At 53.5% G+C, this 13,299-nt stretch overlaps 1 protein-coding gene across 1 annotated transcript in view; it reads left to right on the forward strand.

The window, feature by feature from the left end:
* The window catches only part of AUTS2 (activator of transcription and developmental regulator AUTS2), a 1,117,204-nt gene extending 1,106,558 nt beyond the window's left edge, over positions 1-10,646 (forward strand). The window contains 4 exon segments of the mRNA XM_043561364.1: positions 2,688-2,765; positions 3,630-3,713; positions 4,865-5,087; positions 7,429-10,646. Of these exon segments, the coding sequence (XP_043417299.1) occupies positions 2,688-2,765; positions 3,630-3,713; positions 4,865-5,087; positions 7,429-8,677 (1,634 nt within the window). The 3' untranslated portion in view covers positions 8,678-10,646.
* Positions 10,647-13,299: the final 2,653 nt, after the last annotated feature.

The raw sequence follows: 13,299 nt of genomic DNA on the forward strand, positions 1-13,299 counted from the left end.
TTCAGATTTTGTGTCTCCCTCTCTCTCTGCCCCTCCCCCGTTCATGCTCTGTCTCTCTCTGTCTCAAAAATAAATAAGCATTAAAAAAAAAAAAACCGAAACTACAGTTTCTGCCAGCTTGCAAGGCCACATCCCAGTACGTCTAGGGAGACGGACCCTTCTTCACTGACACTTGAACTTGAGATCATGACCTGAGCCTCTTTCATTACAGAGAGGAAAAAAAAGATCATCTTTCTCTTCGGGGCCTCATGTTGCTTCGGCTCATTATTTGATCGTAGAAAACTTGCAGGACGGGGTAGAAACACCTGAGGGATCTGTTCATTAACCTTCAAATGCCTCCTAGGTGTGCCAAAGCGGGGGCAGTGGGAACTGGGGGTCACTGCGTCAGAGAACGACCCGTTCCCGCTCCAAGGACATACAGACAAAAGGCAGCGGACACACAGCCGTAAGGCGCATCGGGAAACGAGAACAGCCCTCTCGGGATCAGAGGAGCCTCACCATCCAGGCCTTGGAAAGCCATTTTGCCGCACAGAGCTCCGCTCACTAATACTTGTAAATGGCGACGCTGCGCTCAATCTGGTGACGAGCTTCCTAACTTCATACCCACCGTGCTAAGTAGAATTTATTCTTCTGGACATAAATATTCACGGGGCTCCCCGTTCCTGGTCCTGAGGGAACAAGTTTCACATCCATCCTGCCTGCTGCCTTCCCAGGCTTTTATCCAAGACTCATTTTGGGTTGACCTAAGGCTCTTCCATTCAGAAAGAGAGAGACGCCCCCATTGCAAGAAATCATCATTATAATGGGCCTTGTTGCCAAAGCAAGTGAGTCACCCTTGAGGGTAGATGGAATTTGCTAAGGTCTCAGGTTTTGCTCTGTGAGTTCTGTCTAGGGACGCATTTGAAAGCTTTGTTACCATGGCACCTAGGCTCTGAGACAGAGCTACATTAAGAGCAAATTTTGGAGAGAAATAGAGAGATTTCTCCCTGGCTTCCGTTTGAGCCAAGTGGATGAATTGGCTGCTTTTGCTTCAATAATTCAGGAACTGCAAGGCACCCCTGGGGGCCCTGGGCTGAGCAAAGCTCCCAATCTTCATCGAAGCATTAATTAGCTTGTACTACACAGGCTGTGCAGCCACATTTTTATTTAGCTGGCAACACTGTTAACACCTAATGAGTATTCTGGACCGTGTTCGCTCGGTAGAGATGGAGTATCATTTTTGCATTGCCTGGGTGGAGGATAAGTCACCGTCCAGGACTGAACGGATGACTCCTCAGGTGCCTTCCAATTCTCCGAGTCCGTGACTGTGACAGACGTCGTCCCGGGTTCCGTGGCTTCCTCCACGCCCGAGGCCCCACGAAGACCTTGTAGTCCAGGGAGCAGCGACCCAGAGCATCAACTGAGTTCACAGGGTTTCGGGAGGCACAGCACTCCTCCGTTTGATCTGTCTTCCTGAGGGAATTTATAGTCGTTTGTAGGAACTTAGACAAAATGCAAGAGATTGTGGAGAAGTGAAAAGTCTCTTCATGGAGGCCCTGTGTATACATCCGTTCCGGGAGGCCATCTTTCTCAGTATGAGCATCACTGGATTTTGCCCCCGAATGATAATTTGGTGAAACTTTGAGCCGCGGTGTCTAATTCACACACGCACGTGTTAAATGCAGCCACTTTCAGCTTGCTGTTGGGCACTGATGCCTGAAATAAGCTTAGGACGCTCCGTCCGGTGAGCGCGGCCAGTCTCTTCTCTGAAGCCGGGCCTGCCGCCCCGGGAGCCAGGATGCCCTCAGCCTTTAGGAATGTGGGCCTCCCCTGCCTCCTGTGCACGCACCCTGTGTCTGTCCTCTCCCTCTTGCCTTCCCCCGCTTCCTCCAGGAAAAGGAGGCTGTGGCATCTTGAAGAAATACATTCTGATGGGGAAACCGAAGGAAAGGAGACGGCTGAACTAGCGCTAAGGTCCCTGGCGGGCGGATTACTGGTGTCCACAAACACGGACCAAAGGAGCCTTTCCTGGCACCGAAGCCGGAGAGCTGCCTGAAGGCGCTCACGTCCTGTCGCCTGGTGCAACGCACGATCCCGGGTTCCGTAGGGCCAGGCCTTGTAGCGCCCTTCCTGACAGCTAACACGTGCCTCGGGAAAGGGGTTCCGTGGGGCAAGGCACCGTGGCCCGGACCCGCCGCTGCGCGACAGCCGCTCCCAAGGACCGTAAAATGTGGTTTCAGGCTCAGTGTTCCTCAGAGTGAAAGACCTGCCCCCCCAACATGCTCCGGGAAGAAAGTATCCCGTGGCCAAATGCTCCCCTTTCAGAAAACGAGCCCAGGAACACGCTAACGGCTCTGAGAAGTCCTTCAGTGAAGAACCTCGCTTAGCACTTTGTAACTGGGCGTTTCTTCAAACTCCTTTGGTTACAGGATCACCCCCCTCGCCCCTACCCTTGCGCTATCTCCCCACGCTTCTCGGGCTGCATGCCCCGTTTTGGGGGTGGCCAGCCCCGCCCGGAGAAAGGGCACGGCTGGGTTTTCTGCTCCCTAACAGGACCCTGTCGTCTCCCGGTGTGTGGCCGGGGTGCCCTTCCGTTAACGCGTTTCCTCCCGAGTGTTCTCCCCGGGGCCCTGACGCAGTGAGGAGCCGGCCGCATGGTAGGAACCGGCGTTCTGGGAAGCCTGACCCCACCATGTCTGACTTTCTAGGTGCTGCACACCCAACCGGGACCCCTTTCGGGCCACCGCCTCATCACAGCAACTTCCTTAACCCTGCCGCTCACCTGGGTGAGTTGCCCGCCGGTGATGGGAAATGACGCGCGTGTCTCAGAAAACCTTTGTTTTCTGCTGTGCTTCCGGGCAAGTCGGCCATGGTCCTAGACACCTCCCTGACCACGTGGGGCGATGAGGGCCCTCGGGAACAAGTTTCAGCACCTGCTGTCCACCCTCGGGGTGTCTCAGCACCCCTGCTGCCACCTCCTTAAAGTAGTAGCTGCGTGCTCCGTAGCCGTCCCACCCGAAGGGACTGATGGCACAGTGGGCACGTGCCCGGCCACCTCCGGGAATCCACGTTTACGATGGCTGCTTCCCGCCCAGCGGGGCAAGGTGATGTGGTGAGGAGACATTACCTGCTGTGTTATAAGCCCTTCTCCTTTCACCGTGAGTAGGTCTCCCTCGCAAAGGCGTACGCTTTCTTTGCGGCCTTGGTTTATTTGATATTTTCTGCGAATGTGACAAGCAGGTGCAGGCAATGGTGTATACGCAGTGCAGCGACAGCGTGTATGATACGCACGACTTCGGCGCTTCGTCACTGAGAGACTCATGTCATTTATTTGTTCTGTTAGAACTTACAGGGCAGGAGGGCGTCCTAAGACACTGCTGGGCTTGAGTGATAGTCCCCACCCGGCAAGAGGGATGGGGCAAAAGGCACAGTTCTGGAAAGACAGCTCTCGTAAATATTTTGCTAATCCAGTGCCCAAATCCGAGCGCACCGAAAACCTTTTGCACAACCCGGTAGCAGCAGGAGGGACACGTCGGGTCTGAGTGGAGAGAGGGCGGGGCTCCCACCTCTCTTTCCCGCCTGCCTGGCAGCTCTTCGTGCTCCTCACTCAGTCCAGTCCAACCTTTTCCTTCCTCCCCATGTGTTTGCAGAGCCTTTTAACCGTCCGTCTACGTTCACTGGCCTCGCAGCGGTTGGTGGCAATGCCTTCGGGGGACTTGGAAATCCTTCAGTTAGTGAGTACCTCTAACTTTTTCAAATCCGCCCTGGACTCTTTGTCTCCTCTGATCTGTCTGTGGCTCAAGACCTTTCTAGCGAAAAGGAAACGATCCTCTTGGGAAACACATTGGCTTACGTCATCGCAAAGGCAGGGCTCAGCATGGCGTTAGGGGTGAGGGTGCATTTACGTCGAAAGCAACGTCTCAAGGGTAACCCATCGTGACTATGTCCTCCTGGGCATCAGGAGCAGTGACGTCACTGACTGAACTCCCAAAACATTGCTTAAGCTCAGTCTCCTCCATATTCCGTCCCTGCTATCCACGACTTTAGCCACAGTCCCATTGCAGGGGGGAATTTTGCACTCACCTGGCCTCTGGCATTATGGCACTGAGAGAACTTGACGGGAAATAGCGGGAAAACAGTACCAGGCTGAGGCTAGCTAGCTGGCAACACGTCATAGTCCATCATCTGGGAGGGCCATGTCGTTTTCGACTAAAAAAGTATCTAGAAGGGGAAGAGTTGTGGCACCTGCTCGTTTTTTAGTCACTGAATTCTCTAGCCGCTGAACACGCCACACGTTTTCTTTCGTGCCATCCATAGATCATGTTCTCCTGGCCCCGGAGGCCCCAAGTGCAACTCTAAGCTCGCCCTCCCGACTCTGTCCGGCGCGGAGACCTTCCGCGTCTGCTTTTAGGTCAAGGCCCTGCCCGGGCTGTGACGTCACCTGTTTCCGCCTGCTACCGCTGCGGGAGCAGCGGCGGTCCCGTTCGCGGGGCTGTGGGTAGAGGCTCGGCTTGACCGTGCCTCCGTGCCGAGCGTCGCTCCTCCCAAGTCACCCCACGAGAGTGCACCACGCTCGGGGTTTCTGCATGCACCAGACGTGTTTGATGGGGCGCTCTTGACACCCATCTGGCCCCTTTCCTTTTTAAAGCTCCCCCTCCCGCCCCCCTCGCCTTTGGTTTAAGAACAAAAGCTGCGAGCTACCCCCCCCAGCGTAGGACGAGCGCTCCTCTAATGAATCTGTTAATCTCCTTTCCTTTTCCAGCTCCCCATAATATGTATTCATTTTAACTCTGAGTGCTGTTAAAAGTTTTTTGGTAAGTACCTTCATTACGGCAGATTATATAATTTCTCTTAAACCTTTTTGTTCTCCACTTCACCATTTCAGCACCCAACTCAATGTTCGGCCACAAGGATGGCCCCAGTGTGCAGAACTTTAGCAGCCCTCACGAGCCCTGGAACCGGCTGCACCGAACGCCTCCGTCGTTCCCGACCCCTCCGCCCTGGCTGAAGCCAGGCGAGCTGGAGCGTAGCGCGTCCGCTGCAGCTCATGACAGAGATAGAGACGTAGATAAACGAGACTCATCTGTTAGTAAAGATGACAAAGAAAGGTACGGAAAGAAACCGTTCTCGAGCCCCAATGGGGAAGCCCGCTGTGTGCCAAGGGCAGCCGTCCACCCTCCCCGTCCCAGCCTCGTGCTCCAGCTGGCCCCGTGGCCTCAGCTCCTCGCGCCGCCCGAGGCCGGCCCCCAAGTCCCCGAGCGCACCCCCCCGGCCCCGTAGTGCACCGCGACCGTAGCATGAAATCGCAGCACAGCGAGAGCGTCCCGACTCAGACACAGATGCACACTTAGAGCCTCCGAAGTCCCTGTGAGCGTTAGCGTATCCAAATATAAATCTTGCTCTCAAAGACAGTGAGTTGGAGCTTTGGACCAAACACACACGGCATGAATCAATACCATATTTGCTTTCAAGTTCGTGCAGTCCATTAAATCATCCATAGGTTTTTTTTCTCTGTCTCCCTCCCTCCCCCCCCCCCCTTTCTTTTTGTTTGCTTTTAGAAAGTCACGTTTGCATGGTCTCGTCACATTTTTCTCAAATTTCGTTCAAACTCAAACCCTGGGCTCACAGATGACTAATAAAGTTTTGCAAACCTACACGTAGAGGAGTGCCGGCAAGCATTTCTGGTGTGGGTTTTGTTTTGCCAGTGGATAATTAACCTGACTAACCATTTTTTTTTTTTTTTTTTTTTTATCTCTGTGCTTGGTAACCCATGCCCGAAAAAGAAACGGCCTTAAAGAGGAAGACGTCTCAGAGCATTTTCTCTGAAGAATGTCATCCCTTTCTGATTTCTTTCTGTAGGAGACTTTCATTTTGAATGACCTGAAAAAAGCAGGGGAAAGACAAGATATGCTTGACAGAAAATACCTAATAACGCTCTGCTTTGGTACTTAAGCCTCAAATATCCAAATCTTCCAGTTTTCTTTACTGTGCGTGGGGTGTGTGTGTGTGTGTGTGTGTGTGTGTGCACGCGTGCTCACTAGTGATTGAAAAGAATTCAACTTTACGGACTCTGAATGTGTCCGATTAGTATGCGTTCCTCGGAGGTCATCCTTCTGATTTCTTCCTTATAAAAGCAAAGAATCCATTTTTCCTTCAAGACCGTATGTTAAAAATCTCTTACGCAGCGGAAGGACCGTTTATGGCGTTCAGCTTTCGGCTGTCAACTGCCAAAGAGAGGCGGGCGCACCCGGCATCCCGGAGCTTTGGGTAGCCTGTCGGGGCACAGAAGACCATGCGACAGCAAACCTTTCCACATTTTTCTTGGTGGAGTCAAACGGCCTTTTGGATTAAAGTCAGGAAACTTAGTAAAACACACTCTTCTTCGTCCTTCACCTTTTAGACACTTCTCTTCCTCTTCTTAGCCTGGCATGCTGGCTATAGACACCAGATCCGCAGGGGAACCCTCCTTAATTCTCTCGCCGCAGACTACCCTCGCCTGGGAGCCTTGCTGCTACCGGGCCGGCAAGGCATCTTGCTCCTCCCCTTGGCCACGTCCCGTCTCGGGGCTGTCCCCACCACACGCCCGGGCCTGTCTTACGTCTCCCAAGTCGGCCTCTGTTGTCCTTCTGTCGCTCTGAATCTTCTGCCCTGTGCTCTTAAGTCCCTCATCCCAAACGGGTCCCCCAAGTTCTTGTCCCACACTTCCATCCACAGGGGCTCTTAAAATTGTTCTCCATTTGTCCCCCGAGGCCTGGGGACCCCACTCTGCCTCCCAGCTTCCCTCCCATCTTCTCCGATTCGGGCTTTCTTGCCCTTCCTAAGGTTATAAGTGCTATTTGGGACCCCCAAGCCCTGACGTCATGGTCTCCCTTCAAAGCCCCCTCACATGCTGTGCCCCAGAGATCACTCTGCATCTGTGCCCTTGCCTGTGACGCAGGTCCCTCGTCCCGATGCCGGGAGATCGGAGCCCCTTGCACCCTTCCTCCGTCTGGCTCTGTTATCGCAAAGATCGTCTTTGCATTTGGGCTCTTAGGACTTTCTTCTTACCACTCGGTGACCCTAGGAATCCAGACAGGCACGCTGTGTTGCCACATCACTGTTGGCCACGTTGGTCCATTTCCACCCTCCGAAAGCGCTTCGTCTGTGGCCTTGACGGAGGCACGTGAATCTCACATGCAGAGAGAATTGTTTCCCCCTCAGACTCTCCCACCTGCCCCCCACCCCCACCCGCCCCAGCGCCAGTGCCTTGTCCCCAGAAAGCTTCCGTGAAAGGCTAGGTGAGTAAGGTCAGGGTGGCTGGTTTTGCCACGCGCAGGGCACATCCGGCTGCCTCAGTGACCACGGGAGCCAGACCCGAGCCTCTCTCCCACCACCATTTCATTGGCAGGCCCTCCCCAGGCCGGCAAGCCCGTTTCATCTGCTTCTCTGTGTCCCTCTTTTGTTCCGCAGGGAAAGCGTTGAGAAAAGGCACTCCAGCCACCCTTCACCAGCACCTATCCTCCCAGTGAGCACCCTGGGACATAACCGTAGCTCCGCTGAACAGATCAGGGGTCATTTGAACACTGAGGCTCGCGAGAAAGACAAATCCAAAGAGAGGGAGAGAGACCACTCGGAATCCCGCAAGGACCTGACCGCCGACGAGCACAAGGCGAAGGAGGGCCACCTGCCGGAGAAGGACGGCCACGGCCACGAGGGGCGAGCCACGGGCGAAGAGGCCAAGCAGCTGGCCCGGGTGCCGTCACCCTACGTGCGGACCCCCGTGGTGGAGAGCGCCAGGCCCAACAGCACCTCGAGCCGCGAGGCCGAGCAGCGCAAGAGCGAGCCGGCCTACGAGAACCCCAAGAAGAGCTCGGAGGTCAAGGTGAAGGAGGAGCGCAAGGAAGACCACGACCTGCCTCCCGAGGCCCCGCAGACCCACCGGTCTTCGGAGCCGCCTCCTCCAAACTCCTCGTCCAGCGTGCACCCGGGGCCCCTGGCCTCGATGCCCATGACGGTGGGGGTGACGGGCATTCACCCCATGAACAGCATCAGCAGCCTGGACAGGACTCGCATGATGACCCCGTTCATGGGCATCAGCCCCATCCCGGGCGGAGAGCGGTTCCCGTACCCTTCTTTCCACTGGGACCCCATACGGGACCCTCTGAGGGATCCCTACCGAGAACTTGACATTCACCGGAGAGACCCGCTGGGCAGGGACTTCCTGCTAAGGAACGACCCTCTGCACCGTCTCTCGACGCCGCGGCTCTACGAAGCCGATCGCTCCTTCAGGGACAGGGAGCCTCACGATTACAACCACCACCACCACCACCACCACCACCCTCTGTCTGTGGACCCTCGGCGGGAGCACGAGCGCGGGGCTCACCTGGAAGAGCGGGAGCGCTTGCACATGCTCAGAGAAGACTACGAACACACACGGCTCCACCCCGTGCACCCCGCCTCCCTGGACGGACACCTGCCGCACCCCAGCCTCCTCACCCCGGGGCTCCCCAGCATGCACTACCCCAGGATCAGCCCCACCGCGGGGCACCAGAACGGACTGCTCAACAAGACCCCCCCGACGGCGGCGCTGAGCGCGCCCCCCCCGCTCATTTCCACGCTGGGGGGCCGCCCGGTCTCCCCCAGAAGGACTACCCCTCTGTCTGCAGAGATGAGGGAGAGGCCTCCTTCCCACACCCTGAAGGATATCGAAGCTCGGTAAGGAGGGCAGGACGCGAGGGAGGAAAGAGAAGCCCTTGCACACCAACAGGGTGCCAGACGGGAGACGGGGAGCCAGCGCGGGCCCACCAGACTGGGGGAGGGGGGCGCACGCCCCACCTCCTCCCCTTGTAAAAAATGTATAGGCTCCAGTGCAGATTTTGAAATGGTTTTTTTTTTTTTTTTTGTATATCATATGTTGAAATTTTTCAGATCTTTCAGCCAAGTCCTATGTTCTCATGTCTCTAACTCTTTTGGTTTCTCGCATAAGACTTTTTGATTTGAACCAAAACAGTGAAGACGACAGACACACAGCGACGCGGTGGTGACTGGGGGAGAGGCAAACAGCGGTCCACGCAGCCCATCGTGCGAAGCTCCTTCAGATGAGAAAGGAAGGCCGTGTACATAGCTATGTAAAAACACACACACAGAAAAAACAAAAAACGAAACACAAAAACACATTGCTTCGTGAGCTAATGGTTCATATATGCAAAGGGTAAGATAAAAGCTTTACTTTGTACAAATGTAAATAGATCAAGAGTAAGTAACATAATACATTAATACTTCTTAAAATGTGCTATTTGCAAACTTAATATCAGCGAGTGCAGTCGGCTACGGCTGCGTTCCCATATATTGTTATAGACAGCTAAACCCTTCAACTATGCAATGAATGTTAGGGCTTTTCACAAAAGCCCTCCTAACTCAAAGGAGCCTTTTCAGATCCATTTACAACATACTTAAGGTCATATTTTCCCTGAACAAGCGCTTACGTGATAGGACTCTGTTTTCCTTGCTTGTTTTTTTTTTCCAAACGGAGAAACATCCTATTTTGCAAATCGGACCCGGGCTGAAACTTGGCTCGCGAAGTTAAACTGCTCGCGGGCCGTGCGGGGGGTGGGGGTGGGGGTGGGGGGTGGGGGTGGGGTGGAGCACAGCCCCCGGGAAAGAGAGCCGAGGGCCTGAACACCCAGTGCCAGGGAGGATGGGAGCTGTCAGACGCCAAAATCAGGGGACACAGACAGGTCGCCACCATCAGTCACGTGACTTCACACACACCTCATGTGGGAACCATGCGTGTTTTAGTGTGTCCTGTTTCCTGTCTGTACACGCCTCCTCGGTTTGTAATGAGATTCGATTACATCCAAACACATCCTGAAAGAAAGCTTCACGTTTTCTCAGATGATGGATATGTTTTCACTGTTTTCAATAACTGATGGGTTTAAGGTGCACGTTTCCTAATGTGACTCGCTGTGTTCCAGTTGGTAATAAAGTCTGGGAAATAGCCGGCAGGTCGACCTTGGGGAGCCATGGAGAGTTACAGAGGGTGAGCAGTGGCAGAGACAAAGTTCTGTGTGTGCGTGTGTTTTTAATTTTGCACCAACCTTAATGTGTCTTCATACTTTTCTAATACATTAAGCCTCTTGTCTACATATTTGGAGAGAATATGACTTTACTAGCAGAGAAATACAATATATCTTGTCTACTGGACTGTAAAATATATGTATGAAATAAAATTAGTTCCATTGGGTCCCTTCTAGTATATTAAAGTGCTATCTGATGTTGTTATCCTGTTTTTGCAAAAAAGAAAAAAAAGTTAACTACAGACCATTGTTTCTAATAAGCAGAGAGATCTATTTTAGTAGTAAACTGAAGGTTTAGTTGTGAGCTTCAGATTTTGTGAACTCCAGATGTTGTGTAGTGTTTTTTTTTTTTTTTTAAAGACAACAACTAAAAAGAAAAAAAAAAAAAACCCCAAGGAATATATACACTGGAACTATAGTGGTAGCTCTCGGTATTGTAAAGAGATTGTTCTATACAGACCTTTTTGCTGTTTACCCTGTATGTAATAAAGTCCTTTCTAGACCCTCTGTGAAAAGACGCGTGAAAACCGACTGAGTTTTCAGCATGTTCTCATCGGCGGAGCCTTCTTGTGTAATGTAAACTGTGCCATGTTATTAAAAAATGTGAACCAAGCTTCCAGCTGCTTGTTTGTGTGAGAATGGCCATCGTTACCTTAGGGAAGAAGCCATACGTGCAAGACCGGGCTCTTGGAAAAGAAACACCTTGAACCCAGCCCGAGTGAGGACGCGAGGCTGGCCTACGGCGGCCGGTCGCCCTCCCTAACGCAGTTAGTGACCCGGCCGGTTAGGTTCTGTAAACGTTTGCGCCCCACACCGTCAATTGTGGATCTTACGTTCTTTTTTTACTTTCATTTTTTGGGATGGTCGCAACAACGAGCCGTTAAGTCACGGGAAGGTACTTTCGGATCTTGCGGGGGGATGTACGCACGGGCCGAGGTGGCCGCCGTGCCACCTCGCGTCTGGGGCCCGCCTCAGAGCCCCTCCGCATTTGCTTTCTCTGCATCGGTGACAAATCTGATTTCGGGCCTCTGACAACAGTCATTGCTTGCTTGTTCCTTTGCGTTTCAATCTGTGGATTCGGTCAGTTGTATGTTACTTAAGACCTTCCCGGTATTTTTTTTTTTTTTTTCCTGTCTCTGCTCTCTGTGTCTCGTTGAATTACATGGCCTGTCCCTCATCGGTTTGCAGACTTCCCCCTCGTCCTCTGAAATCTGTTTTGTTTTTCCAAGATGTAAAAAACTGTCGACCTGATGAAATTGCTGTTTGGATGAGATTGTTTGGATTGGTGTTATCTTTCCGGGGACAAGACAAAAGCGGCCCGGGTCAGCGGGACGTGGGCGGCTGCTGTCTGGGGAATCCGCGCAGAAGTGACCAGGGAGGGTGTTTGGGAAGCGGGGTGGGCACCCGAAGACCGTCCTGGCGGGAGAGCTGGGCTTGGGCAGAGCAAGGGGTTTCCCGAATAAAGACCCGCTCCTGTTGGCTCTGCTCCTGCGTGCGTATCCCGACTCCCAGACCAGAGAAAATAACCCGAAGAAAAACTAGAGGATCGGAAAACACGACAAACGCTGTTTTTCCGAATGGGCCAGTTCTCGGGACCTTCCAGACCCTGCGTCTCGGCGGCGGCTTGATTCGCTGTGCCTGGCAGACCTTCCCGCGTCCCCTTCTCCGTGCACCTCGCTTGCACGTCCCATCTGCCGTGTCAGAACGTAGAGGAGTCAGACTCTCAGATCAGTCATGGTATTTAATCCCTGGGGCCTTATTCATCTCAACCTTTGCATCTTTCCCCTCTAATTACGTTCAGCTCCCCGGCATTGATGGGTACTAGCACCAATTTGATTTCCTGCTAACCTATAGATGCTCTAATTATCTCCACAGCCTTTGACTGACAATGATCTTGTTACCTCCTAATGGTAACAGACAAGTAAAGCAGCAAATATAATGATGCAATAATTACCATTTGGGATGGATATTCGCAACGGCGTTTGCTGTTTATCCCTCCTTCTGCCTCAATCAAGGTGGATGAGAGGAAATCAGATGTGACTGCTGATGTTATATACGTCTGCAGCATAAAAAGACGTGCAGGGCGGCATCTCACGGTGCCAATCAGCCCCGCGGCTGCGGGGTGCTCGACACCTCGGGAGTGCGGATCCGCGGCGTCGAATCGGCTGAAGGCAGAGGCCAACGAAGGTGACCCGGGCTTTTTCACATTATTTTTCAAACGTCCCGGCCATTCCTTCCTACGAATTTCTGAGCCATTGATTAGACGTTGGAAAGCTTTCAGATAGGGCCGTTTGTCATTTGGGAAATCGTAGCATCAGAGACGGCCCCACGCTGTGAAGTGCCGGCCCGCCTTCGGCCCCGATCCCAAGTACAAAGCAAGATTGTGACATCTCGCGTCCCCACTGCCGGAAGCTTCTGATAAGGAGCTTGGACCAGCAGTCAGGGGTCCTGCGGCCGCCCCTGGGCCTTCCGTTCTCAGCGACCTCGAATCCCGGAACCTCTCTGGAACTGTTTCTTAACGTGTAAAATGAGCCCATCCGAACATAACGAAAAGACGTGCCGGCGGTGAGCCCAGCGGGCGGGGGCAGGGCCAGCGGAAACCACAGACCAGAGCGGGCACGGCCACGCAGAAGAGAAAGCCGCTTTAGCCATTTTTTTACAAACTCGGTGCGGTTACAGTGTCGTGGAAAGATCGGAAAGATCGTGAAGATCGGCTGCCATAGTTGGTGGGACTGACGGGGGTGGCTTGGTGTTCCTCACGGGCTGGGGGAGGGGAGCTAGGGCAGCGTCGCTGGGGTCTCGACCTACCCTCCTACCCAAAGCATCCACTGACTCAGAACACTGAACCCAGAAGCCTCCAAAGCCTGTGTTCCTGTGCTGGGCGAGTACAGGGTGTGCGAACGGGCCTCAGTTCCCTCCGCTGTAACTTGAACGTGTCGGCTGATATTTAAGGCTCTTCCAGCTCTGTTTGGATTTTGTATCTGTGCTGGGCCTTGGGTTCCGCTTTAAAACTTTTTTTTTTTTCTTTTTTTTACACCTCCTCACACCCTGTACCACTCCCAGTGCATCTTGGCAACTTCTTTGGTGATCTGCAGAACCTCTCCGCTCTCCCCCAAAGGCCCTGGTGTCGGAATCTGAGCCACCAAGGAGGTCAGACTCTGCCCTCTCCAGGAAGCCCCCTCCCCCCACCCAGTGCCTCTTACACTGACCCCTCCTCCTGGAGGCCTCCTGGCTTTAGCTCGCTCCACCCTCCCCTTCCTGTTCT

The sequence above is a fragment of the Prionailurus bengalensis genome, chromosome E3, assembly GCF_016509475.1.
Source record: "Prionailurus bengalensis isolate Pbe53 chromosome E3, Fcat_Pben_1.1_paternal_pri, whole genome shotgun sequence".
Taxonomy (NCBI): Eukaryota; Metazoa; Chordata; class Mammalia; order Carnivora; family Felidae; genus Prionailurus; species Prionailurus bengalensis.